This window comes from Pithys albifrons, chromosome 5, assembly GCF_047495875.1.
Source record: "Pithys albifrons albifrons isolate INPA30051 chromosome 5, PitAlb_v1, whole genome shotgun sequence".
Classification (NCBI taxonomy): Eukaryota; Metazoa; Chordata; class Aves; order Passeriformes; family Thamnophilidae; genus Pithys; species Pithys albifrons.
In genome coordinates, this window is record NC_092462.1 from 52,040,582 (window position 1) to 52,067,943 (window position 27,362).

At 40.2% G+C, this 27,362-nt stretch overlaps 1 protein-coding gene across 2 annotated transcripts in view; it reads left to right on the top strand.

Annotated features, from left to right (window-relative positions):
• PDS5A (PDS5 cohesin associated factor A) overlaps positions 1-22,429 on the top strand; it is an 82,071-nt gene extending 59,642 nt beyond the window's left edge. The window contains exons 20-34 of one of the 2 annotated variants that reach the window (XM_071556610.1): positions 1,123-1,246; positions 2,774-2,932; positions 3,173-3,241; positions 3,854-3,990; positions 4,706-4,829; positions 5,077-5,281; positions 5,667-5,781; positions 8,897-9,029; positions 9,661-9,780; positions 10,907-10,969; positions 14,651-14,790; positions 15,996-16,101; positions 19,082-19,434; positions 20,491-20,641; positions 21,231-22,429. In XM_071556610.1, coding sequence (XP_071412711.1) covers positions 1,123-1,246; positions 2,774-2,932; positions 3,173-3,241; positions 3,854-3,990; positions 4,706-4,829; positions 5,077-5,281; positions 5,667-5,781; positions 8,897-9,029; positions 9,661-9,780; positions 10,907-10,969; positions 14,651-14,790; positions 15,996-16,101; positions 19,082-19,434; positions 20,491-20,641; positions 21,231-21,266 — 2,035 coding nt within the window. In that variant the 3' untranslated portion in view covers positions 21,267-22,429. The remainder of the gene's footprint in view (positions 1-1,122; positions 1,247-2,773; positions 2,933-3,172; positions 3,242-3,853; positions 3,991-4,705; positions 4,830-5,076; positions 5,282-5,666; positions 5,782-8,896; positions 9,030-9,660; positions 9,781-10,906; positions 10,970-14,650; positions 14,791-15,995; positions 16,102-19,081; positions 19,435-20,490; positions 20,642-21,230) is intronic. The other variant, XM_071556611.1, reaches the window with a different exon arrangement.
• Positions 22,430-27,362: the final 4,933 nt, after the last annotated feature.

The following is a 27,362-nucleotide window of genomic DNA, read 5'->3' on the forward strand; positions in this document are numbered from 1 at the left end:
TGCCATGTGCATGGGCTCACACCATGGAAACTGCACATTCAGCATTGAAGCTCATTGTAAGTGAAGGTTTTAGTGAATGTTGGTTTGGTTCTTACTTGATCCAGTTCATGGAATCTTAGCAGGTTTGAGAACAGACATTCTCCTACTTCAGGGTACTGTTAATATGTTTCTGAGGGTCTTTGGGTTTGGATTTTGTATGAGTTTTGAGGAAAATGTTTGAGATTTGGTTCTTTTAATGCTGCAAGCGGCTCTTTTGCCTGTTGTTGCTGATTCTGATCATGGAGAACGTGCCAGTGAATACTGAGTGCTAAATAATCCATGTACTGAATACTGGATTGTTACTGGATTGTTACAGGCTTTTCAAAAAAGCAAGTAGATTTTTTTTAATATGTTCTGTGTCACTCTAGTCAATTTTTTTAATTTGTCAGTTGTGGGGTGAATTGCATGGTAAACTTCCCCAGTTAGTGTCTCAGTTGCTGACCTCTCAGGGGACAGGCCTGCCTTCCAGCACTGTCTGGGAACTGAAACTGGACAGTCTGAGCGCTCTGGACCTGGTCTCTGAAGTGGCTTCTGCCCAAGTCATTCTTTCAGTGCCCGCTGATCAGCAGATAGATTTCAGAGAATTCAAATTCAAAAGCTCACAACAAAGCAGTTGTTTACTTGGGCATACATTGCAATTAAAGACCAAAGTTACAACAGTAAAGGCCTTGTAAGCACACTGGTGTTTAATGGTTATTCCTAGCTTTCACAGCTTTTCTTCAGTCCTGTCACTTCCAGGCTTGGATAACAAGTCCAGGGATTTACCCTAGTTGAACCTGTCAGCTTCCCCCCACCTTATATTTGACATCCTGAACAGCTTTATTTTGATCATTATTCTCTTTCATGTTTGTTTTTTTTTTCCTGTGGGCTGTTTTCTGCTTATATGTGTACAGTCAGATGTTCAACAAGTGTTACTAAATACAATTCTGTTGTGCCTTTTACTTTGTGATTTGATCTTTCCTGAACAGACTTCAAAGGAATGCTTGATTTGTAAGACAGTGAGGATAGATTGGTGTATGTGAAGATAGTTATTTTTTGTAGATTGCAAATCGCATTTTGAAGTATTCTGTTTAATGTTCACAGAACACTAATTCCGATTTTGCATCAGAAGGCAAAAAGAGGCACTCCACATCAGGCAAAACAAGCTGTTCACTGCATACATGCCATATTTTCAAATAAAGAAGTGCAGCTTGCCCAGATCTTTGAGGTATGTCTTGCTTTTTTGTTTTCAAGATTTGCTTTTATTCTCAACTGATACTAGTAATTAAAGGGGGCAGTCCCGTGGTGTAGTGGTGAGCACTCCGGACTCTGGATCACAAGGTCATGAGTTTGAGTCTCAGTGGAGACTGTCCCCTGGCAGTTCAATGCCTCCCTGCCATCTGATCCCATCATATCTCGGATGCTCAGCAGGGTCAGCCCCGGTTAGTACTGGGTGCTGTGACAGTCCTGAGGGTTTCACTGTCACTGTCCAAGCTCGCTCAGCCGTGGCAAATGGATCTCAGGACTAAAACGGGGGGGGGGGGGGGGGGGGCAGTTCTGCGCAGGCTGTGCCTCACCTAAAACATCCACTGCACAGGCTGGAAGGGCACACCCCCACCTGGGAAGAGCCCTGCCCAAATCTGCATTCGTGAAGTTTGGCCATATACATACACTAGTAATTAAGATTTTTTCCACTGTTTATTAACAGTTTATTTGGTCAGGAAACATACAGGTGTATGGTAGTCAATATAAATCATTAATTTTATAATAGCAAGTTATTAATATTTCTGTCTAAAAGTCACAATTTTGTAATATTCTGATGTCTGATAGATAAGGTTCCTTTTTGTCTGCATGGGATAAGTTTGGGGTAAATAAGCTAAATATGTTGGCATAATCCACAACAAATCCCATAGGAAAATAAGAGAGAACATCCTCTGCTTTCCAGCTGTGTTAAATTACTGTGCTTTAAGGTGCTCGTACAGCATTTCCTCACTGAGAAAGTTAGTGCAGAACAACCTGAATGTAAGCTCAGATACCAGCTTACTGCTCACTTCCTGGTTGCTTAGACAAGTTGCTGAGCAAAAAGCCATCTTCTACAGAGCTGAGAGGTTATTACTTCTCACTGTAGTCTCTTAAATAATAACATTATTAACCTGCACTTGTAAAATACGTCAGGTTCTTAATCTTTGCTGTCTTTGAGCCCATGCATAATTTAGAAGTGTGAAAAGCTTTGAATCAAGCTTGCAGTTTGATCTCTGCTGAGTCTTCTGTGAGAGTGCTTGTTCCCTCCCCAATACCAGAATATGATGCAATGGTGGGGGGGATAGAGCAGCGTGGAATTGTCCTGGTGACTGTTACCTCGAAGGGAAACACTGATCACTAATAGAAATATACCTCATGGTTTCCAGGGTTTTGGCTGCTATTTTCTACCACTGGCAGTTATGATTCAGGTTTTCACAACTCCTGAACAGAGCCAAGTCAGTTTTTTCTCTCAGGTTTGAATATGTTTCACGGTTAAATTAGGAAGAGAATACTGTATTTGTTTTGCCCTTATTTCATGTGAGATTTTTGGTTACTCTGTTGATTAGGAAATTGTATTCTTTCTCCATTTTGGCTTGCTAAATTTATTAATTCTTACAGAAACACAGTGAAACTCATCAGCAGTCCAGCAGTAAAATAAATTATTTTTAGACATGCCAGCTTACTTATCTGAAGTTGAATTTTGAATTATTTTTTTTCTTTTTTATTTCCTCAGCCTCTTAGTAGAAGTTTGAATGCTGATGTACCAGAACAACTTATAACTCCCTTGGTCTCTTTGGGTCATATTTCTATGTTGGCTCCAGACCAGTTTGCTTCTCCAATGAAATCTGTTGTTGCAAATTTCATTGTGAAAGATCTCCTAATGAATGACAGGGTAAGATTTTCTTTTTTTTTGTTATGTGCTTATTATGCTTTTTGCCTGTTACTAACTCTGGGGGGAATGGAGTTGGTTTTTTTAATGAGTCAATAAAGTAAAATTTTGTAAGTGGCTAATACAGTGATAATTGCATTATAGAAGATATTCCTGTGAAACAAAGCCTAGTCCATGACTTTTTTCCATTTTTACTTCTACATTGAGTTGAACCATTTCGTAAACTTACATGAACGTCTATAGTCAACAGGTGAGAAAAATGGAAAATTGTGGTCTCCAGATGAAGAAGTCTCTCCAGAAGTACTAGCAAAGGTGAGGGATCTGCTGTCAGTAATAATGTGTTTATCAGCGATTAAAAATATACTTTTTTCAACTTGTGTAGTGGGGAGTATTAGAATAGATCCCTTTGAGTACTTTTGTGTTAGTCTCATTAGAGTACACATTCTTTTTGTGGATTGCACACAGTTAGCAACTGACAGAAACTATGCACTTTGTTCCCTCGCTTACTAATCATGCTGATTATTGAGAAAATAAAGAAATTCAGAAGCAAGAAAGGTAATTTGACCTTACTTACTGGTAAACAGATCTGAAATAAATCAAGACCCTGATGAATGTGAATGTAATTATGGCCATTTCTAGAAATGTTTATCTGGTTGCTCTTACTTTTAATCATGTAGCAAGTATCTTGCATCCTCTATATGCACTTTTGCAAAGACCCTGAACCGTAGTTGAAATGTCCTGAGGTCACCAAGACTGCCTCTTACTTCTTCACTCTGTAAATATTTACTGTTCCATTCTGTTCTTTTTAAAAAAAGTATCAGGTTTAATAGCGAGGAGTCTGTGGATATTTCAGTTAGACAGTAGGTTTTAGTGCCTTACCAACTTCGGGAAGTAAGTTGACTGTTGATTTGTTTGTGTCAATAGGTGCAAGCAATTAAACTTCTGGTACGCTGGTTGTTGGGCATGAAAAACAACCAGTCGAAATCCGCCAATTCCACACTCCGGTTATTATCGGCTATGCTTGTCAGCGAGGGAGACTTGACAGAACAGAAGCGAATCAGGTCAGATTTTGTTCTTTCAGACTTCCCTGACTTTGTTGCAGAGTTTCAAAGAATACTTGTTCCTTCAGAGTGCTTTTGGACTGTTAAAGTCAGCACACCGTTGGCTAATGGGATGATAGACAACAGATCTGATCAGAGTTTTAATGTTAGGAGAGGAATGGCAGTATAAAATTATGCGTGATACTCCCTTTCTTGTAATTTACTGGTAAGCCAGCTTGGAACTCTGTAGGTATCCTGATAGCAAAAGACATTCTAGAGAGTAAAAGACCTGCAGAACTATGTTTGAAAACAACTGAGTGATTAGATTTAATATGCTTGGGGGTTGGTGATCTTGGGTGGAGCTTCGTCATTCCAACTTTGAGGTAACTGCAGCTCAACTTCATTTTGAGGGTGAAGGAAGGAAAGGTAAAATCTGAGACAGAAGTGTTGCTTTCATTAAGACAGTGATAGGAAAACAAGAAACTGGACTCCTCTCATTTCACTGTTTTACTGGAATCAGGGCTTTTTTGTGGGGAAAGTAGAGCACCGTCCTTTCAGAAGGTTAGTTGGGTTAATTTAGCTTGAACTGAAGCTGTATAACTGTGACCTCACCTGGCAGAGAAAAGCCTTGATTGTTCATTGGTCTTGTTAAAAGAAGAAATTGTGACATGCAGGTAATTTGAGGATAGTTGTGGTGAGTTGTGGTTTGTTTCTTTTCTCTCTGGTGTTTGTGTAGTAAATCGGATATGTCTCGACTGCGATTAGCTGCTGGTAGTGCAATAATGAAACTTGCACAGGAACCCTGTTACCATGAAATAATTACCCCAGAACAGTTCCAGCTCTGTGCACTCGTCATTAATGTAAGTAACTGCATTTGAATTGAAGTGACTCTAATTGAGTTCAGAGTCCTTACATCTGAGCTGCTGTTACATTCTATTCCTCACTGAAGTTTTCACAAAAGTTATTGAAGTTTCAGCTTTAAATATTTCTTGTGCTGCACCTCTTGGTATTTTTAAAAAGCCTCCTCATAATTCTACCTTGAATGCTTTTTTTTTCTTGAGGACCAGGACTTTGATGGTTGCACTTTCATGTTTTGTGTTGCTGCAGGATGAGTGCTACCAAGTGAGGCAGATATTTGCCCAGAAATTGCATAAGGCACTTGTGAAGTTACTGCTCCCTTTGGAATATATGGCAATCTTTGCATTGTGTGCCAAAGACCCTGTGAAGGAGAGAAGAGCACATGCCAGGCAGTGCTTGCTCAAAAACATCAGTATACGAAGAGAATATATTAAGCAGAATCCTATGGCCAATGGTTAGTATTTCAGTAAAATTGTTAAGAACACAATAGTCAAATACTGAACTGGAGTAACTATGAAACCTTAAGCAATGGGCTTTTTTAAAGAAACACAGGATAAGTTTAATTTGTTTCCTTGTGTTTATATTAGATATTTTCAAATCTAACTGTAAGTTACTTCTCAGTATATTGCTGAGAATGTTACATGTAAAATACAGTGCTGTTATAATTCTCGTTGTTTTGATCAAAAAATGAAATTTTATTTCCTGATATTTTTAGCCTTTATGACCTTATGCAAGTCAAAATTTTACATTTTGTGTTTGAAAAAATGGTACCTTGAGAAAGTATTTCTTATGATCTTTGTGTGTAATATAGAGACAATTTTTTGTTGTTGTTACTGTAGAAAAATTGCTGTCCTTGCTGCCTGAATATGTGGTACCCTACATGATTCACTTACTGGCACATGATCCAGATTTCACAAAACCTCAGGATGTTGATCAGCTTCGTGATGTCAAAGAGTAAGTGTCAAGTGATTCTGGAATTGTTATGCTGAAAATTTTTCTGTGCTTAGGAAAAACTGATTAAGAAGAGGAAATACTAATTTTACCAACAGTATCTTGCAAACAGTAATCTTGGAAATGGGGAATACTTTAACCAAGGGAAGAAAGCATCAAACACTGCTTAGCAGAATTTTGTTGAAGTCCAAATGGGAGTCTGTAGGTTGTACTGTAGGATATCTAATTAGTGAGTTGTCTATGCTTCTTTTAAAATAAGTAATGATTTTACAGTCTTGATTTTGTGCCTAGGAATATCTGTAGGATTTCCCAACATGCTTAAAAGGTGTCAAGTAATGTCAGTTCATATATTTTGGAACTTAAAAAATAGAGAGCTTCTCCAAGACTTGAAAACACAAAGTCACTGATGCTGGGTCAGAGTCCTGCCTCACTGGAAATTTTTTCCCCTTCCTATGCAAACCTACTAGAACTCATTCTAAATTCGCTGCTGGCCTATCATTTGCACTATACATCAGCAGTGCAGGCTTAGTGCTGCTTAATGTATTGAGCACAGATTACTTTACATAATCCTGTCATACAGAAGCTTGTTTTGTGCTGGTTCCAGTTTTAGACCTTCTTTTATGCCTCAAATTATATTTACCTTAATTATAACTTACATGTTCCTTATGTCTTGTAATGAATTTTTAAAAATAGTTAAATTTTAACACTTTTTAACAATTGTTAAAGGATATTGTCTCTTCCCTTGCACAGCTTTGGTTTTAGTGTTTTGGTTTTTTCTTGTATTAATTTTTGGTGGAACTGAGCTGTGTTGTTTCTGTATCAGAAAGGCATGTATAGCCACATACTACAATATACATCATCTGAAAAGCAGTTCATTTTTGGCACAAGTAGACCAGTTCCCATCTTAAGTTTTTTGTACCTTCACCTGTGGCAGTCCACGTGTGATTCTTTCTCTAAATGAAAAACACGTGTTGTTCTGATTTCTGAGCTATTTCATTCCCACCTGGTCAGACCTTAAGTCAGTGAAGACTTTTACGTGATCAACAAGTCTACATTTTGTCCCAGGGTTCTGTGTTCCTGGCAGCATCTGAAAGCACCATCCAGTATGTTCTTTACCTGAAATGCATGGGAACACGTTCCGATTTGCAGTCAGAGTTAATACTTTCTTTGAGAAGTGCTTTTTAGTGCACGGAACTTTTTTGGACACCCCTTGTATAGTTTTCTTTTGTTGGCAAATTCCCTCCCTCAAGTTTGTAACAGATTGGCTGAACTAGCCAGAAAGGACTGCTCCAAACAAAGAAATACTCTGTATGGAAATTTTGGCAGGAATACATCTCTGAAGTGTCTCCTGAGATGTATGAGAGGAATATTTTCCATTTAATGTGATAGAGTGTTTCTTTCAACAGTTCTGAGAGTCGTAGTGTTCACATAGATGCTTGCAAACTTGGAAAAACAGGTTTGGCAGTGTGTTTTGAAGGTGTCTCCCTAGTTCATCTTGGTTTACATGGCCTAGATACACTTGTGTAAAGTAAATATGTCCTTAGCACGTTCCTTAACCACAATCTGTGATACTTACTGTTACAAAGTGCTTAAAGCTTGTCCTATAGATGTATGTTTGGGTTTGGGGTTTTTTAAGTCTTGAGACCAGTGTCTTTTTTTTTTCCTGATTCATACCCCAGAATTACTGAAATGGGTAGAAAGAATGACTGACTATGTGACTGTGTTCCTCCTCTAGGTGCATAATTTTTCTACTTAAAATCCCACTGTTGTTATGGACATGTCTTGTTCGGAGCTGACAATTATTTATTTAATTTGCTGATTTAGTGAGTAACTCAAGCTACTGAAGTTGGCATGAGTTAACTGGAATGACCAGAGTATAATTTGTTCTCAGTAGTAATTTTTGGGTGACACTGGGTTTTGAGAGCCTGGGTCAGTGTGGTATGTTACCAGTTCTGTATTCATCCTGTTCAAGTTCTTCAAAATAGTGAATAGATGGATGTAAAGCTGTCTAACAGATTGATTTGCTATAAGTCTTTGTAGCTCTTGGATGCAAACCAGGATATAGATGTCTTTGGTTTTTCCTGAACACCAGGTAACTCTTTTAAGTGTTTTGATGGAGCACAACCCTCTGAGTTTTGGATAGAATTGTTCCTTCATCTCTTTCGTTACGGTTTGTATCGTTTGAGAAGGTTGAGGGGTTTTTGATCAGGGACTTCTAATGTTCAGTCATCCTGTTTTTCTAGTTTTTTATTAGCCTCTTTCCACAAGATAATCTCTCTTCCAAAGCTTCAGAATTTAATTAGCTACTGGCAAAGGTTGCATTTCTCAGAACCATCCATATGTCTTTCTCAAATAAATATTATTTTACTGTATTGTGGCTGTTGTTGACCCTTTAACCATGTGCAGCTGTGGTGCTTGATAGCAAATGATAGTGCAGATGGTCCAGCTGTGCTTTATATCATAATTGAAAATTTTTAAAAATAAACTTTGAGTCACAGTATAATGTGTTCTCACTATAAATAAATTAGATTTAAAGAAAGACATAATGAAATTACCTTTCCTAGATTTCTGTCTGGGGAGAATTTTCCTCCCATATAGAACATTAGCAGGAATTTGATCTGCTCAGTTTTTGGATCTCCTCTTCTATTTGAATTGCTGTATTTAACCACCTGATGTGGGTAACTGTCTAGCAGCATTATGGCTTGTATAAGCCTGTTTTGAGTGTGGTCATGGTGTACATCAATGATAGGGACATAGTGCCCAAGGCAGTGATTATAGAATTTCATTTGGGTGATGGTAACATGAGAATTCCTGTTTCTATTCGTGTATGGAAGGAAAGAAAAGTTGATTGATTGGGCAGTTTCTACAGATGTAATAATAAGCATGTGAATTTGGTGGCAGGTTTAATCCAAGGAGTACGATTAAGACTGTGTGTGCTGAAGGTCTAGACTCTGTTTACACCTTGGGATTGATGTTATCTTGTTCATATCTTCAAGTTGATTGTGGTTTCTTCAAAGAAAGCTAGTACAGATGACAAAATTTTTTAAGACTTCACAATATGTAGGAGCTGCAGTATAAAAGCCAGAATGTAATTGCTTGTGGTTTTATGACTTTTTAGGTGCCTGTGGTTCATGCTTGAAGTTTTAATGACAAAGAATGAAAACAATAGCCATGCCTTCATGAAAAAGATGTCAGAAAACATCAAGCTTACCCGAGATGCTCAGTCTCCTGATGAGCCAAAGGCCAATGAAGTAAGAAATGCGATTCAGATTAGTGCTGAGTGATGAGCTGAGCGTTTCACAAGCAGTTGATGAGCAGGATTTGCAGGAAATCTAAAAGCACGAGCTCAGGCATTTTTATGGTCCTTTTGAGGGAGCATTAATTGTGAGCATTGTCTGCATGTTTTCAGTCTCATTCTTTCAGGACCTTGCTGACCTTATCCAGTACATAATATGTAATAAAGTTAATAAACAATTTTTTAATACATTCCTTTTACTGCCTGCATTATTTTAACTCCTACTGTCTAGTTCCCTGACATAAGTATCTTCTGCTTTTGGGGGAGGAAATACTGTATTATACAGCTACTGTTAAACCTGTTGGTTTCTAGAAGAGTTGAGAAACCACTTATGGTGATTCGGTTGAGCAAGAGCTTCTATTGTATAGTGTAGGCATGCAAACTATTATTAGTTTTTATAAACAGCATCATAAGAAATGTGTTGAAAGAGCCAATAGTGTGATTAATGATGTGATTACAAAATACATCCTTAGTGGTGGTGATTTAAACACATAGTTTAAACTTTATAAAGAACTACATTCTCTGTACTCTATAAAAAACATAAGTAATTCCTAAAGCATGCTTTTCTTTTTTTGTTTTTCCTTCAGAAACTTTACACAGTATGTGATGTAGCACTATGTGTAATCAACAGCAAAAGTGCTTTGTGCAATGCAGATTCACCGAAGGACCCTGTATTGCCAACCAAATTTTTTACACAACCTGAAAAGGTAAATTGGTTAGTTTAATTTCCAAAGTAATAAGGGGAAATACAGTGATTTTTATAATGGACCTGGTTATCTCCATAACATACTGAGGGGGAAAATGTTTCTTTTACCATCAGCAATTAATTTTGTATTGTCAGCTCTATGTTATGCTACCTGTGTATTAAGAAGGTGAAGCAGAAATGTTTGTGACCAGGTGAGAGCTAATTGAAATAAAGACCAATATGTTAGCATGTATTGCTGGATCATTTCGTTAATGTTTTGCAGTGCATCTGAATATATGAGTATATATGTATTCTGACTGTATATCGGAATTGGAATACAAATCAGACATAAAGGGGAAGTTTTTTTTATGTTACTGGTGGTATGTTTCTATCTGTCAGTAGCTGTTTTGCTGTTTTGCTTGCTGTGTAAGTCAGTCCTCTTACTGCCTAGTAATAGTCTTGGTGAGAGCAGCTGTGCTGTCAGCAGTGGCACTACTGCTCTCCAGGAGGCATAGTTTATGGAAAGTGTAAGTGGAACCTTGGTAATTCTCTTGGACCAGACCTGATGTTTTGGTTGTCCAGGAGAATATACTTGCTGATATATTTCAGTGCCTCAGACTCTTGACCAGCCTTCCCAGCATCTGTTAAAGCTAAATTTGGTTGCCTGTTCAATTGTGAAATGCCAGATGCACACAGCTGGTGTCTGTGCCAGCTGCCTTCACTCAGAGTCGGGGTTTCCTTCTGTGTAAACTGTACTCAGAGTGACAAAGGTAACAACTTTCAACTTGTTTAGAGAAAACAGCACCTCTTTTCCTCTGTTTGGACTTCATATTAAAAACATTCAAGTGAACAAATAGGGAGGGCAGTTTTGCATCATTTCAAATGATTCATGTTCACTTAAGAAGGAAAAATGTTCATCCTAACTTTGGGTATGACATGCTGCTATTCAGTAATGCTCACTACAAATCTCCTGCGAAGTACTAGTTGGGCCTATCTTTATTAGACTGATTCATTTGTTGGGCAAGTTGTGTGGTGTGAAGTATCTGTAACACTTCAGAGTAGCATCTAATAGGAGAAGTCAGTTGGGTGCATATAAAACAACATCAAGATTGAGACATCAAATATGAACTATTTTTCCTTTTATACAGGATTTCTGCAATGACAGGAATTACATTTCAGAAGAGACAAGGGTTCTTCTTTTGACAGGAAAGGTACTGTATTTTGACAAGTTATAAGTCTTTGAATATTGCAAGTGATTTCTAAAATGTTCTGGACTGCTATAGTTTAAAAATTATATTAAGAGTTTGTGTTAAGTGATTTGTGATTCTTTTATTTGATGACATAATTAATGCCTTGAACATACTACCCGGTGAGTATACAACACCAAGATTAACTGTGCACTGAGGCATTGGTTCTTGATTAGAGTTTTTTCCATTATTCAAATAAGTATGGCATAAAGTTATGGTGCATATACAGAATTGTGATACCACCAGCATTGGAGGCCTTAAGTTTTCAGTCACAGTATTTTTAGTATAGCTGTTAATGCTGTTAAATTCCACTGCAAATGTCTATACTGTTTAGAACATCCCAATTTATTTCAGGGAGTCCCTTCCAACTGGAGATAGTCTATGAGTCTAACATCCTGTATTTGCAAAGCACCTCTGGAAGAGGCTTTCCAAAACATAATGCAGAATTAGGTTCAGTACAACAGTAGGAAATATCACAGAATCCTAGAATCTTTAAGGCTGGAAAAGACCTCCAAGATCATCGAGTCCAACCTTTGATCAAACACCATCCTATCAACTAAACTGTAGCATTAAGTATTTCTTGAATACTTCCAGTGATGGTGACTCCACCATGGCCCGGGGCAATGCATTCCAGTGTTTGACAACTCCTGATGTCCAACCTGAACCTCCTGTGGTGCAGCTTGGGGCCATTTCCTCTTGTCCTGTTGCTCATTGCCTGGGAGAAGAGACACAACTCCCACCTGGCTACAACCTCCTTTCAGTGTCCTTTTCTCCAGTCTGAAGAAGCCCAGCTTTCTCAGTGGCTCCTGATAATACCTGTGCCCCAGACCCTTCACCAGCCTCATTGCCCTTCTGTGGTTAAGCTGCAGAGCTCAGTGTCTTTCTTGCAATGAGGGGCTCAGAACTGGACACAGCACTCGAGGTGTGGCCTCACCAGTGCTGAGTATGGAGGGACAATGACATTCTTGGCCACCTGGGCACACTGCTGGACAATGTTCAGCAGCTGCCAACCAGCACCCACAGGTCCTTTTTTGCGGGACCACTTCCCAGCCACTCTTCACCAAGCCTGTCCCAGCACTTGGTGTTGTTGAACCTCATGCTATTGGCCTTACCCCACTGATCCAGCTTGAGCAGATCCCTCTGCAGAGCCTTCCCACCCTCCAGCAGATCAGTATTTCCACTCAACTTGGTGCCATCTGCAAACCTACTGAGGGGGTATTTGATCTGGGGAACCCCTTCTAGTGACTGTCACTGCTGGATTGTCACACCATTCACCACTACTCTCTGGGCCCAGTCACCCAGCCAGGTTTTAACCCAGTGTAGAGTGCACCTCTCCAAACCATGGGCTGCCAGCTTCTGCAGAAGAATGTTTTGGGAGACAAATATCAAAAGGTTTGCCAACGTCCAGGTGGCCTACATCCACAGCCTTTTCCTCATCCACTAGGCAGGTCACGCAGTCATAAAAGGTCAGATTGGTCACACAGGACCTGCCTTTCCTAAACCAGTGCTGGCTGGGCCTGTCCATGCCCTGTGATTGTGCTCAAGGTAATCCATCCCATAAGTTTTCTGGCCACCAAGGTCGGGCTGACAGGCCTGTGGTTCTCCTGGATGTTCCTTCCAACCCTTTCTGTAGAGTGGTGTCATGCTGGCTGACCTCCAGTCTGGGACCTCCCCTGTTAACAGGACTGATGCCAACTTAAGGAGAGTGGCTTGGTAAGCTCTTCTGCCAGCTGCCTCAGTACCTTCAGGTGAATCTCATCCAGCCTCGTAAGCTTGTGAGCGTCTGAGTGGCACAGCAGGTCACTAACAACTTCCTCCTGTCTTGCAGGAGGTCTGTGCTGCTCCTTGTCCCTGTCTACCAGCTCAGGGACTGGGTAGCCTGAGTATAACTGATCTTTCTGTTAAAGACTGAGAAAAAGAAGGCATGAAGTACCTCAGCCTTTTCCTCATCCTTGGTGACAATGTTCCCTTCTGCTTCCAGTAAAGCATGGAGGTTTTCCTTGGCCTTAGTTTTGCTGTTAATGTATTTGTAGAACCATGTTTTATTACCTTTCATGGCAGTGGCCAGGTGGAATTCTAACCAAACTGTTACACATATATTTATGATGTATTTACACAGTTGTAATCAGAAAGCTCCTGTAGAAGTAAATACTGTCTCTTCAGGTTTTCTGATAACAGTGATGGTGTTTCAGATCTTGCTGCGGCTGGTGAATTGACCAATGTGATCGGGCTGAGTAGGCAGCAGTTTTTTATTTTGTCTCTGGAGAGGAGTCGAGGAAGTTTTCATAACTGGCGTGTCACATTCTTCATGTAATTTTACATTTCCTTAGAGACCCAAATTAATAAATTAAGACATTTTCCAAAGAAAAGGTAATTCCCATGTGTGGAAGTTATGATGGAACAGACAGAAGAAAGATATTACAGACGCTGGAAGACATTTGGCTAGGAAAAGAAGCCACAATGTCTGTAGAAATTGCCTGTTACTGGGCACAAGTTCAGTAACATTCTGCATCATTCTAGTGCTAATTCTCTACACCATTTACTTAAACATAATATTCTTATAATAATTTATTTGCTCAGTTACTTAGTAGCTCAGTTTACTGCATGTGGAAAGGATAACAACAAAGCAAGTGAAGGGTCTAGAGCACAAGTGTTATGAGGAACAGCCGAGGGAATGGGTTGTTCATCATTCCCCTCAGACAGTCTTGTAACACAGCACTCTGGGGGTCCCTGGGCCCATCATCAGTGCTGAAGACAGAGGCAAGGATGGTCACCTTTGTCACCTTGTGAGGTGACCAGCCTCATCAAGTAATGGCCCAGTGTTATCTCTGACCCTCCTTCTGCTGTTAACGTGTTCTAAAAAGCCCTTTTTGTGTCCTTCACAATGCTGGCCAACTTGAACTCTAATCAAGTTTTCACCACATGAATTTCTCCCCACACTGGTGAACAGTATCTCTGTAGTGCTCCCACGTTGTCTGTCCTTGCTTCCAAAGGCTGTACCCTTTCCTTTTCTGCCTTAGTTCCAGAAGATGCCTGCTCAGCCAGGCTGGCCTTCTGCCTCACTTGACTTCTGTGCTTCGGAACTGCCTGCTCCTGCACTTTGAAGAGATAATTCTTAAAAAGTGGCCACTATTCATGGATCCCAGTACCTTCAAGAGCAGATTCCCAGAAGACCTTAGAGCAGTCCAAAGTCTGCTGTCCCCACATACAGGGCAAAGGCAGTTGATCCAGAAAGATCCTGTAATTCCTTGTAGAATTATTCATTGGGGGTGGTGTCCTGGCTGGGTGGTTGATAGTAGACTATCACAACAATATCCTCTTTATTTGCTTTCCCCTTCATCCTTACCCAGAAGCTCTCAGTTCTAATATTACCTAACATGTTGGCTTTTGTTGAGACTTTCCAGCTGCTATCCCTTCAAAGCATGAGAGAGAGCAAGGCAGTTGATGAAGTGCTGTTAAATTGCAAGAAATAGAATTGGGATGACAGTGTTTTTTAAATAAAGATGATGTCTGTAGCTTTAAACTTACGAAATTGTGATCAAGACTGTTAATCCAGAAAAAGTATTTTAAAATACTCAAAATATTTTAAAAATTAAATATATATCTGAAATTTCCATTTTTTAAGATCTAAATGTTTTCTTCCAGCCAAAACCAACTGGTGTATTAGGTACAGTAAACAAACCATTATCTGCAACTGGAAGGAGACCATATATCAGAACTACAGGATCAGAGACTGGAAGCAGTGTAAACTCTGAGCTGAGCTCTCCTGCAGGAAACAGATCAAGGTACAGGAGTTGGAAATTTCTCTCATCAGCTCTTTACTTCATGGAGGCTCTTTACTTCATGTGCTCCACTGTGCTTGCAGGTTTTAGGGCAGGAGATGATTTGGTTTTAAAAAAATGTAGTAGTTCTCAATAGGTAAAGTCTCCATGTTAGCTTTTTGGTTCCTCTGTGGGGTTGAGGATGTTTTGGTTTGGGGGTTTTTCTAGAAGACAAAAATTCAATATAGGGTTTATCTGTGCCTTCCCATATAATTGCATATAATACCACAGAGGAGACACTGCACTGCCTGAAATTCTGGTAGTTAATACTCCAATTAATTGAAGAGATCTGCCATGATTAATACTAAACAGATTTTGCAACTCACATATTTTTGAAGTATAAAAATTAGGATTAATCCTGATGGGTAACAAGAAGCTTTTTTGATGTAAACTTTGTAGATTAAATATTCTGACCTATTTAAGATTGAGAATAATTCAAAAGCACTTGCCGAAGCAGACCAGGATCTCCGTAGAAAGATGCAAAATATGGTTGCAATATTCAGTGTTTCTTTTAGCAAGCATTATTTTTATGTGGATCCAGAGTTTTAAAATTTGTTGTAAATCTGGAGAAACAGTTTACACTTTCAAACTTTAAGCTTGTTGGATATAGAGTTGGTTACCTGGCTAAGATAAAGCGTTAAAGAAAGCAGAAAAGTCAGCTCTAGTTGGTGCAATTCATAAGGCCAAAGGGAAGTGTAACTCCTTACAGAATTTGTTCTGTGAGGGTGCATGATATATATTGTGTAATAGTCTTGTTTTTTTTTTAATTATTTTGGTTTTAAAACTATTATATGTTTGTGTAAATTAACTTGAAGTTTTAGCACTGTTGGTGTTTATTCTTCTTCACTACCTTTTCCAGTATCATCATTTTCTATCTGGAAAAAGAACACAGTCTCTTTTAGAGCTCTAGTCTTAGGTTTGCAAAAGGCATTATATACTGGTGTGTCTGTAATAAGGGATTTGGCTCAATGACTAGCCAGTTCCTTTCAGACCTTTCCCACTTCTGTGAAAGAAAATCTAAGTGTGGACTCCAGCAAATTCATTTTTTTAAAACTAATTTAGGCAGTTTGCAGTAATTCCTGCCCCCCCAACCCTCCTTTTTTTAAATAATTCCAAATATCTTTCTTTTCTGTATTTTGGTTTTATTTTGTATTCAATTGTGCTACCAGGGAACAAAGTTCAGATATCTCTGAAACTGGGGTCAGTGAAAATGATGAAAATCCTGTGAGGATTATTTCAGTCACACCAGCAAAGACAGAACCTGTGAAAAACAAGGTATGTCTGGGGATTTTGTGGACTGTATGTTTTTTAATAAGCTTGGCACTGGGGGTTTATTCGTACACATCACTTCAGGTGGTCTCTGAGGAACTCGTAATGTCCAGCTTCATTTCATATAGTTCTATCAGTTTTCTAGCCTAATAGAGGAGTCTGTCCTTTTAAAACTGCTGTTTGTTTTATCCAGAGTAATTAATAATGTGGATGGGCTGCATTCATCTTTTCTAAAATTCCTAAGTATTCCACCTTTATTCTACGTTTTCCAGTATGAGTAAGGCTGGGATTCAGAGTGAAGGTTCACACCTGTAGTAGCTTTAATTGAAGATACTGCCAGAAAAATGTCAGGTGGTTCTGTGGCATGAAAAAGCATCTGACTTTTGGATTGCATCACAACTAAAATGTTACTTAAACTTCTAAAAATATTTTTATGCTTCTCATCCCTTTCAGTAGAGAGGGAACAACGTGTGTAAATAATTATTTTTTAACTTACAAAATGTTCAATAGCACGAAGTTTAACACAGTTGAGTCCTGCAGCTGGGATAGATTAATCTCAAGCAGCTGTTGAGCTTGCTGGATGTGCCTGGCTGAAGAGTGGGGTGGCTGGGAAGCACCTGGCGCACCATCCCCAGTGGACACCCAGCCCATGAGCAGGAGGGCGGGCAGGGACAGCCAGCCTGTGAGCCAGCAGTGTGCCCTGGCAGCAGGGAGGGCAGGGACAGCCAGCCTGTGAGCCAGCAGTGTGCCCTGGCAGGAGGGAGGGCAGGGACAGCCAGCCTGTGAGCCAGCAGTGTGCCCTGGCAGCAGGGAGGGCAGGGACAGCCAGCCTGTGAGCCAGCAGTGTGCCCTGGCAGCAGGGAGGGCAGGGACAGCCAGCAGTGTGCCCTGGCAGCAGGGAGGGCAGGGACAGCCAGCCTGTGAGCCAGCAGTGTGCCCTGGCAGCAGGGAGGGACAGCCAGCTCATGAGCCAGCAGTGTGCCCTGGCAGCAGGGAGGGCAGGGACAGCCAGCCTGTGAGCCAGCAGTGTGCCCTGGCAGCAGGGAGGGACAGCCAGCTCATGAGCCAGCAGTGTGCCCTGGCAGCAGGGAGGGCAGGGACAGCCAGCCTGTGAGCCAGCAGTGTGCCCTGGCAGCAGGGAGGGACAGCCAGCTCATGAGCCAGCAGTGTGCCCTGGCAGCAGGGAGGGCAGGGACAGCCAGCAGTGTAGCCTGGCAGCAGGGAGGGACAGCCAGCACAGCCAGCAGAGTGAGGGACACAGCTATTCCACCCTGCCTGGAATGTTGTGTCTGGAAAATGGTGTCCTCCCCAGTCTGACACAGATAGTGAAAAACTGGAGAAGGCTTGGCAGGGGGCCACCAACGTGATAAAGGCTTGGAGAAGTTGTGAAGAAAGGTTGGGTGTTGGGTTTGTTCAGCCTAGAGAAGAGAAGCCTTGGAGAGGATCAGTCAGTATTTCAATATCTAAAAAGTATTTATGGAAAGATGAAAGTGTTCTTCTCAAGACTGCGTGCTGGCTGGACAAAAGGCTACAGGCAGAAGTTGTTTCAGGGCAAATTGTATCTGGATGCAAAAGGTGGTGAAAAAAACCTCAAACATTAAAAAAACCCCTACCTTGTGATGCTGGTATAGGCTGCCTGGAAAAATGGTGGAATGTTGCTGTTAACAGCTTGGCTTGTGAACAGCCCTGGTAACCCCTGAGGGCCTCCTTTCAACAGAGTTTGACAAGATGATTTCCAAAGATCATTTCCAACCTAGATTAAGTTGGTGATTCAAGATAGACTTCTGTAATAATATAGGGATACATCGATGGTTTATGCTGAATGCATTTTAAAAGGTTAAATATCTGCTCAGTCTCTTTTTATTAGATTAAATCAGAGTAATAACCAGGTATTTTGGATTTATGTCATCACACAGAAAAGTTAGGCAAAGCATATATAAAGTAAATCTTCAAAATGCTTTCTAGGTTCTTGAAGTTGGAAATTTCAGAGAGTGGTTATTTGTGAAGTTCTTATGAATAGTAATTGTAAATGTCTGCTATGAGGCTGCTAGAACAGGAATAAAGATTACAGACTGCCTGACTCATTTGAACACTTAAAAAATAATGGCACAATATTTAATAAAAAAGTCCATGATTCATACACTACACTTAGAATAGTGAGTGATGTTAATTGGTTTGTTTGAAATTGCTGTATCATCCTGGCTGTATTTCTTCAGTACCCTTTTCTCTACCCCTTCTCGGCTGTTTTGAAAGTCAGTGTTCAGATGAAGGCTTAGCATCCAGTTCCTTCCTGTTTGTTTCCATATGAATACTGCTCTGTGCAGAGATGTCATTGCCACCACCCTTTCTGTTTCACATGTACAGACACGACTTCATGGTATTTAATCACCTCCATTACCTTGTTCAGCATATTGAGAAAAAAATGTATGCAGGCCATACCTATTCAGGCATGACAAAGAATTAAAGACAAGAAGTTTCATTTATGGCTTGGTCTTACTTCGTTTATTCCCTGCAAGTCTTGCTGTTTTTTAACCAGCATTTAGGATTTTGGTAATCTGCACCATTACTGACTGTTGGTCTCAAAATTTTCACATATTGAAGTAAATATAATTTGCTGTGTTGGAATCACTACTTTTGCTCCTCAGTTCTCTCCTGTCTTTTGATGGAGAGACAGTAAAAGAAGCTTGTTCAGAAAAACCATCATGGGAGGAGCTGTTTGACTGTAACCTCTCTCTTAAGCCACTAAAAGGTTCATTGGCTGCAGATATTAACATTACAGACAGTGTAGAAAATCTTTTTGCAAGAATAATGTCCCAAATCCTATCTAGTAAAAAACTTCATACTAAGTCTAAGACCATGTGATGTGTTTTTAAAAGAACACTTAACAAAAATTTTGAAAATTCATATTTCTGTTGGAGGGAGGTCACAATTTCAATTTCCTTTTAGGAATCTTTTTTCCTTCACATTCATGGCTTTCATTTTCTAGGAGATTAATTCTGATCAGGCAACACAAGGAAACAGCACTGAACGTGGGAAAAAAAGAACAGCAACAGCATCTGGAACTGAGAATATTCATCAAAAAACAGAAGAAAAAAGTGTAGATGAAACAGGCCCGTCACTGGCAGCAAAAACCAGAAGAGGGCGACCAACCAAACCGGAACCTCAGGGTACCACTGCAAAAAACGAGGAGACAAACAAACCACCTGTCAGGGGAAGGAAGAGGGCAGCAGCCAGTCAGGAAAGTCCAGGGAGTTTGGAGGCAGGTAATGCCAAAGCACCAAAACAGCAAGACACAGCAAAAAAGCCAGCAGCAGCACAGAGACAGATTGACCTGCAGAGGTAAAAATAAATACATCATGAAATACGTGGGTGGGGGTGGGCCTTGGCTGTCTCAAGAGACACCCTGCGTTTAGAATTGTAACAGACCTAGCAGAGCTCAGGGTACAAATAAACCAAAATGGACACTGTGCTCCACCATGTGTCGTTGAGTTCTAATTTTCAAAGTAAGCAGGGGAGGGCAGCTGGGATTGGAGAAATGAATGTGTTTGATCAGAACAGGGTAAACTTAAATGTGTTCTCCAAATTTTATTTATTGTCAGTTGCTGCCTCCCCTTATGCATTGCTGTGTAAAAGAATTAAGAGTTGAGGGTGTTTCAGTGCATTCATTAGTGCCAGGTACACAGGCATTGGGGTTCTCTGCTCTGCTTCACTTCAGTGATAGCAAAGGCTTGAAAACTGACTATCCTTAACAAACAGAAAAATATTGCAATTCTGACTGTAACTGGTATTTTGGGTCTGTGCTTATTTAATATTAACTGGATTTTAGTATCTGTTTTAAGTAAATCAGAATCAAAATTTGGAACTGCATAAACTACAGAACAGCTCTTAAATGATAATTTATTGTTTTATAGTCTAGTGTTTAAATATGTTGATTTGATTTCCCATATAAGCAAATCATAAATATGCAAAACACTGGGAAGTTTGTTTTGCTGGATCTGATCCATCAGTAACTTCAATGCAAAAGTGTCCAAAGTGGCAGAACAATAAGATCAGCAAACCAATGTGCTGTGAAAAAATCACAAATTAATCTAAAGGATGAAAGAATAATTGGAATAGTTTCTTTCTAGAGATTTTGTAAGTTGAAGATCTTGAAGAGAACCTTGATCAAAAATAATTACCTTTTCTTCTCAGAGCAAGGTTTATACACTAGTAAAATGTTCAGCCTGTCAAGGGTGTAATAATGCTTTGTGTACTGCTTTGCAATGCTTGTTTTATACATCAAATTTCTTTTAAGTCTTCAGCACAAAACCTGTATCAGATAGCATCTTTAAAGTATATAATAAATATCTCAGTGTTTTTTGAACAAAATACCAAAACATTGTTAACATTTTTCAGAAGCCAGGTGCTTGGAAGTGATGGAGATTCACTGTTGGAGATAGACTCAAGTCCAGAATATTCCCAAAATGCAATGGATCTTTTTAAGGCCTGTGGGAGCAGCCAGGAAGATACTGAGGATACAGAGATAGCAGAGGGAGGCTTCCTTAAGGTGTAGCAGGCATCTTATATAGGACAATTCTCTGGTTTTGTTATTGTAGCTTATACAGTAAGGAATCAAAGAAATTTGTCTGTCTTCTAGAAAAAATGTGTGTAAAAATAGCTGTGTCTGATACATTTTTTTGCTTTTAAGTAGACATGTACTAGTTACTGTAAATACTTGGAAGACATTTGAAGTAGTACTTGTTCTGAAGTAAGATGGGCTGTTTTTATAAACCTGGGTAATTACAGTTAATTAGAAGAAGTGACTGTTCTTATTCTCTTATTTCAGTGAAAGCAAGGGATAAGTGTATTTCTCTTTATGCTGAAAAAACATTGCTCAGTTATTTAATTACAAAATGCACAATTTCATCTGTGTATTTCCAAGTTTATCAGGATATTGTGCTATACAATAAGGAATTTCAGCTGTATTCAGTTACTTATGTAATTGTTGAGAAGATACAAGATAGAGTTGGAAGAATCCTATGATACACTAAAGAATGTACAATGTAAACAGTATTTGGTAGGATTTTGATGCAGAATCAATTGTCATTTCCATGTCCTTACAATTAACTTCTATTTTCTTTTCTCCCCCCATAAAGGTAAAAAGAAAACTTGCTCGAAAAGGGAGGAAATGAAGGCCAACTAAAGGCATGCTCCAAGCTTCTGCAAAAACTAGGATTCAGAAATTTCCTGTACAGGAACTGAAATTACTTCAAAACACACAGCTTTCAGCTCTGAAACCAGAAGGAAAACTATGCTTCCCTTTCACATGAAATTAATCCTTCTCAATGGAAATGTAAAACAGAAACTCTTGAGAAAGAGGCTAAAAGCATCTGTACTTATTTCCCCAGAGACTTTTTTTATGAAAAGTCAATAATTAAGCAAATTGCTTAACACTTGGTTCCAGTTCCTGCATTCTGGAGTTTAAAAGTGTATTTACACCATTAATTTTCATGCTGCATTTTTTTTAAAGAAAGTCAGAGAAAGTCCTTACACTGACATTGAAAATTCATGATCCTAGAGCCAGGTATTCCCATGTTTCACAGAAAAGGTAGAAGTCTACTGAATGGATTTTAAACAAGATTAGAGGGAAAAAAAATCACAAAAATGTTTTTTTGCTTTACTTTTGGACACTGTTTTATGTATAATTCTTTCTGCCTGCCTACTTTTCTGCAAAAATAAGATGTACAGATTTCAGTTCCCTGCTATGAAAAGTCATGTGGTGGCAATTTTATAAATGTTGCTTTCTGATTTTTATCAGAGTGGGAAAGTAATCACTTAAAATTATTATTAATCTGCAAGTAGACATTTCATTTTTTAATTTCCCCCTCCATTTAGTTTAATATAATTTGCAATAAATGTACATATTGATGTTTGTTTTATAAAAACATATATCACTTTTAAGTGTTTTTACTCCTGCGGTTTTGTTGGAATATTCTAAATTTTAAAGGAGTAAAGACAGTCCAGCATTTGATTTTATAATGTTTGTCACCAGATTTTTATTATTGATGTAAAGAAAAAAAAATCAGTTTTTAAAAATAGTTGGACTTTGGCAGCTTTGTAAGGAAAGTTGGAAATGTTTGGATTGCTCTCAATTTTAAGCATTGTGCTGATTGGAAGTAAGTCTGTTTAGCATTTTGTCTTCCTGTCCAGGCTCATTTTTAATGTTTATTTTAGAAGATTGTTGCATCAATATTATGTTTCCTGGCATTGTTCAGCATAGATACAGTGTACACTTTTACGTACACATGATCATATTTAAGTTTGTTGCATAAAATAAACGCTTCTAGGTGTCACATGGCAGTCTTTTTATAACTTTCTTTTTTCTTTCACAGAAGACTAATGGCTGTATCTGTGCATGGGCTTGGACATTCATAGAAACATTGTATGGAGCCAGAAGTTGTAATGCAGACAGTTACATAGCTTAAAAGACAAGTTTTTTAGGTAAAGTTACAGTGCTTTGTGCTGTAAAGGGGGTTGGTGTGCAGAGTGAGGGTGAAGAGTTGGCTTTGTTTCCCATTTGCCTCAGTTCCCCATTTCTCTTCTGCAAGTTGCTTTGAAATCCCTTGGTTCATTATAGCAGAGCTGGATACTGGTGACATTAGCTCAGGATTACTTGTCCTCCTGTAGGGAGGTCCCGTGGCGTAAAGGAGAGCACTCCGGACTCTGAATCCCAAGGTTGTGAGTTCGAGTCCCAGTGGGGACCGTCCCCTGGCAGTTCAATGCCTCCCTGCCATCCCATCCTGTCACATCTCAGCAGGGCCAGCCCCGGTTAGTACCCAGTGCTGTGACAGTCCCGAGGACTTCACTGTCACTGTCCAAGCTCGCTCGGCCGTGGCAGATGGACCTTGGGACTCAAACAGTGGGGCCAGTTCTGCACACGCTGTGCCTCACCTAAAACATCCACTGCACAGGCTGGAAGGGCACGTGGGGAGAGCCCTTCCCAAATCTTCCTTCCTGAAGTTTGGCCATACATACTTGTCCTCCTAAAATGGGTTGTGTGGTCTCAAACAATGACTGAGTCTTGTATCAAGTGTTTATTGTTTTTTCCTCTCTAACAGCAGATCAGGCTCAGCGCATTAAGGGGCATATGCAGCTCCTCCTGAAGCAATCTGTGATGCTTTCACTTGAGGGATTTGAAATGTTTTTAACAGGGACAGACCAAGAGATTTTAAAAGCATTTAATTACTCATCCACTGGGGGTCTGATTTCTAAAACTGAAAAAATCTCACAAAAGGGATTCACTGATCACAGTGCAGTTTCTTTTTAGTGCTCTGGTCAAATACTTCCCTCTCACAAAAGTTACCGCATTTTGGTTTAAACTAATTTTAAAATGTTTTAATTCAAAGTTTTTAGGTGCTACCTTGAAAAGAAAATTGCTTTCAGAAGTGAGTTTTGGTACCTAGTGGTGTGCCTCTAACAGTGATTTGAAATCTGGACTTCACAAATCTTGCAAATACTCAGGTTTGTTTCCAAAAGTTTTGATTTTGTGAACTGGAGAATTGCTGGGGGTTTTTTCCTTCTTTCTTTTTTTTTGTTTTGTTCAGTTAATAATTAGTTCAAATGTCAGGTTACTCAAGGAATCATCATAGAATGATTTAGGTATGAAGAGGTTTCAGGAGATTCAGTTCCCTGCTCAGAGCTGGGGTTTCAGTTGTCTTTCTCCAAATGGAGTTACGTAGTTTCTTTCTTCTGTATTTTTTTAAGTGGACATTTGAGTTACTTCCATATGTTGTGATTATCAGCAGTGGCAGTTGGTACATTCATGAAGGAAATTATGCTGAGCCAAAATGCAGCATACAAAAACTGTGGGAAAAGTCTTCTGGTGGCCCACTGGTTTCTTTTCAGAACTGTCCCAGACAAGGTTATGTACAGAATTTCGCTGCCTGCCCCCCACTGTTCCCTTGCCAGAGGCCTGAGAGCAGCCCTGGTACTTGGTCAGAGTTGCCTCAGCAATGGACACCTTTCTGTCAGAGCAATGTCCCCTAAGGCCAGGGAACACTGAGCAGTTGCATCACTTTCACAGAATCACAGAATACGTTGAGTTGAAAGGGACCCACAAGGATGAAGTCCAACCCTTTGGCCTGCACAGGACCATCCCCAGGAGCCACACCATGTGCCTGTCAGGCTTGGTGCTGTCACCACTTCCCCGGGGAGCCTCTTCCAGTGCCCAATCACTCTCTGGGGGAAGAACCTTTTTTCTAATATCTAACCTAAACCTTCCCTGACAACTTCAGGCTTTGGGTTCTGTCACTGGTCACCACAGAGAAGAGATCAGTGCCTGCCCTTCATCTTCCCTTCACAAGGAAGTTAAAACTGCAGTGAGGTCTCCCCTCAGTCTCCTCCAGGCTGAACAGACCAAGTGACCTCAGCTGCTCCACATACGGCTTCCCCTCAAGGCCCTTCACCATCTTCGCTGCCCTCCTTGGACACTCTCTAATAGCTTAGTAATATATAATTATACTATTAATATTTCTTATACTATGGTGTCCAGGACTGCACACAATATTCAAGGTGAGGCCACCCCGGTGCAGAGCAGGACAGTCCCCTGCCATGCTCAGCTCAGCCTGTATAACCAATACAGAAGAAAGCACAGATGTCATTTTTATATGTACATAATTTATGCTTTTCAGGCTTTAAAGATAAAATCTATTGAAGAGTAATCAGTATAAAATTGGGGAATGGAAGGCAAATTATTCCAGAAAAGGTGGTGGGGGAGTTGTACTTGGCCATATATGAGTTTTCAAATATTTTACATCAGAGTGGGGAGTCTCTCATTTTAATAAGGGAACTGATGCTCAGAGTTTGCTTATTTGTTAATGTGTAATAGAGAGTAAGAGGAAGCCTGATAAAACCCAGTTTTTGTGGCACTTACCCAGTGTAGGATTTAAAGGTGCTGAGGTTTCACATTCAGTTACATAATTAGAGCTAAGTTCTTACCATCTTTAAGTTCCCATCTTCACAGAAGTGTGGCTGTGTTTCTTACCGGACATACTTTTATTTGTGTTTCTTTGTGTCCTCTGGTGCCTAGGCTGCATGGCTTTCATCACAGTCAGACAGGAAGGCTCTTCTGAGAACATACTTTGTAATGTACTAAGTTAAACTTCTACCACTCAACAAAACTAAATCTGAATAGTTGTTTGGGGTAAAATAATAATGTTGTCTAGAGCAATCTTAAACAGGAAAAATAACATGCATTATAAACCTTTTCTGCACATGCCGACAAGCCCTCTAAGTTTTAGAACTGATAACAAAACCTTATCCAAAAAGTGCTTCCAGGTGTTAGATACTTAGCTCACATTGTGGGGTGAAGTTCAGCATCAGACTGGCTCTTGAGTGTCAAGTTAACTCGTGGTGCTGTCTCCTCTACAGATAAAGAAAGATTTGGAATCCCCAACCATTTGCAACACCAAGGAAACTTATTTCTTAAAGAAATCATCCATGTGGATCCTAGTTTGCTTCCATGTGTGCTCCATTATGGTATTTATCAGCAGTGATAGTTCTGTTTGTGCTGCGAAATCAAGTCCCAAATCGGTGCTAAAGGAAATAGCTTAAACTAAAGCTGGAGTCTGAAACCTACTTGCCAGCCAGGTGTGCACAGCTGATAACCAGGCATTGGTCACAAGAGTGACTGCTCTGCCCAAGGTCGCTGGGCAGGAACAGGTGCACAGGGAATAGCAGGGTGTTAAAAGGCAGGTAGCAAAAGTCCTGCACAGCAGCACTTGGTGTGTCCCTTAAAGCCTTCCCTTCCTTAAATTGCTGACAAGGAGGGAATCAGCCTGCTGATGAGTACCTCAGATATTCAGAGGGCCAGAGGGAAGCTCAAACATAAAGGTAAAATACTCTTAAATTTCAAAGGCCAGCAGCAGCTTCCATTCCTTAAGAGTTTTTAATCCAGATGTTCCCTGGATCGATTTGCCTCTATTTCTGGAAGGCAGCAAACATGACTGGACTTCCTCAGGAGCAGAACTTGGAAGTCTGGGTGCACAAGCAGAGCTGATTGCTGACAGCCAGTCCCTTCCCTGCTGCACAGCATGAGTCAGGAGAGTGGACCCATGATCTCACACTCAGATCACAGAAGGTGGCCAGCCCCACAGCTCCCATCAGGGATTCCTTAGCACCAAATCAGTGTGGTATTCGGTCCAATGGCAGCAAAGCAGGTGGGGAGTCACTGTGCTCTCTAGAAACTTCATAGGCAATCATCCGATTGCTTGTCTTGGCACGGCATACTCGCACCAGCCAGTGTCTGCTGGGCAGCTGGCACACAGTCCTGCACCCTACCCCAAGGAAAGCTGGGACACTTGAAATATTTTGGCCTGTGGTATGACTGAAAAATTAGAATACCATATACTTTGGTATATATTCAGGTTCCTCAGCATCACTCATCTCAGTGCTGCCCCCAAACCAGAAACAAGCTGGTGGCAGGGTCTGAGCCATCAATCTCCTCTCAGGAGGTTATGTGCTGCCTGCAGAGCACGTGCAGGGTGCCCTGCCCACAACACGTAAGCTCAGGACAGGATTCAGGCTGGGACGTGGACAAAGAACAACTCTTTGTCTCCTTGCTTTTAAGAACCTTTTGGGATTGGTTTGTGCTTTGTTTTTTTCCCCCTTATTGTAACTTTTGGTAACTACTTTGCTCATGTGTGTCTGCTTCCAAACAGTTCTGCCCTCTGGTAAGTGTGGCCCGGAGACAATTCACCCTGGCATTTTTGATGTGGTTCAGACCACTGAAGGACTTGAATGTGGAGTAAGTTATAGTGGGCAACATGCAAGGCAAGCAAAAGAAGGAGAGTGTTTCTCCCCCTTGCCCCCATTACAGCAGGTCATTCACCTCTAGGAAGTTCATAATACAGGATTAATTTCTTAAGTGTTTACTCTTAACAGTAAAAGCCATAAATATCAGGTATTGTAATTCTATTTGACAGCTTTTCAAAGCATTTTCTACACAGATAAACCACTTCAACCATTTCTCATAGCAAGGTGAAGATGTGATGGCCACCACCTTGTTTGTCCTGCAGCCCTATGTTGAGGGAGATGTAAAGCTGTGGTGATTTACATGCTTTCCAGTGCTCGCTCTTTGTTATGAGTGACTGCAGTGTGAAATGGGACCAGCCAGTTCTAGGTCTGTTTTTGAACCAAAATCCATCTTAGAGCATAACTGGCTTATACTTTTTTGGGCTATAACCAGTAAAATGTTCCTGCTTCAAGAAAACCACCCTCGTACCCACCTC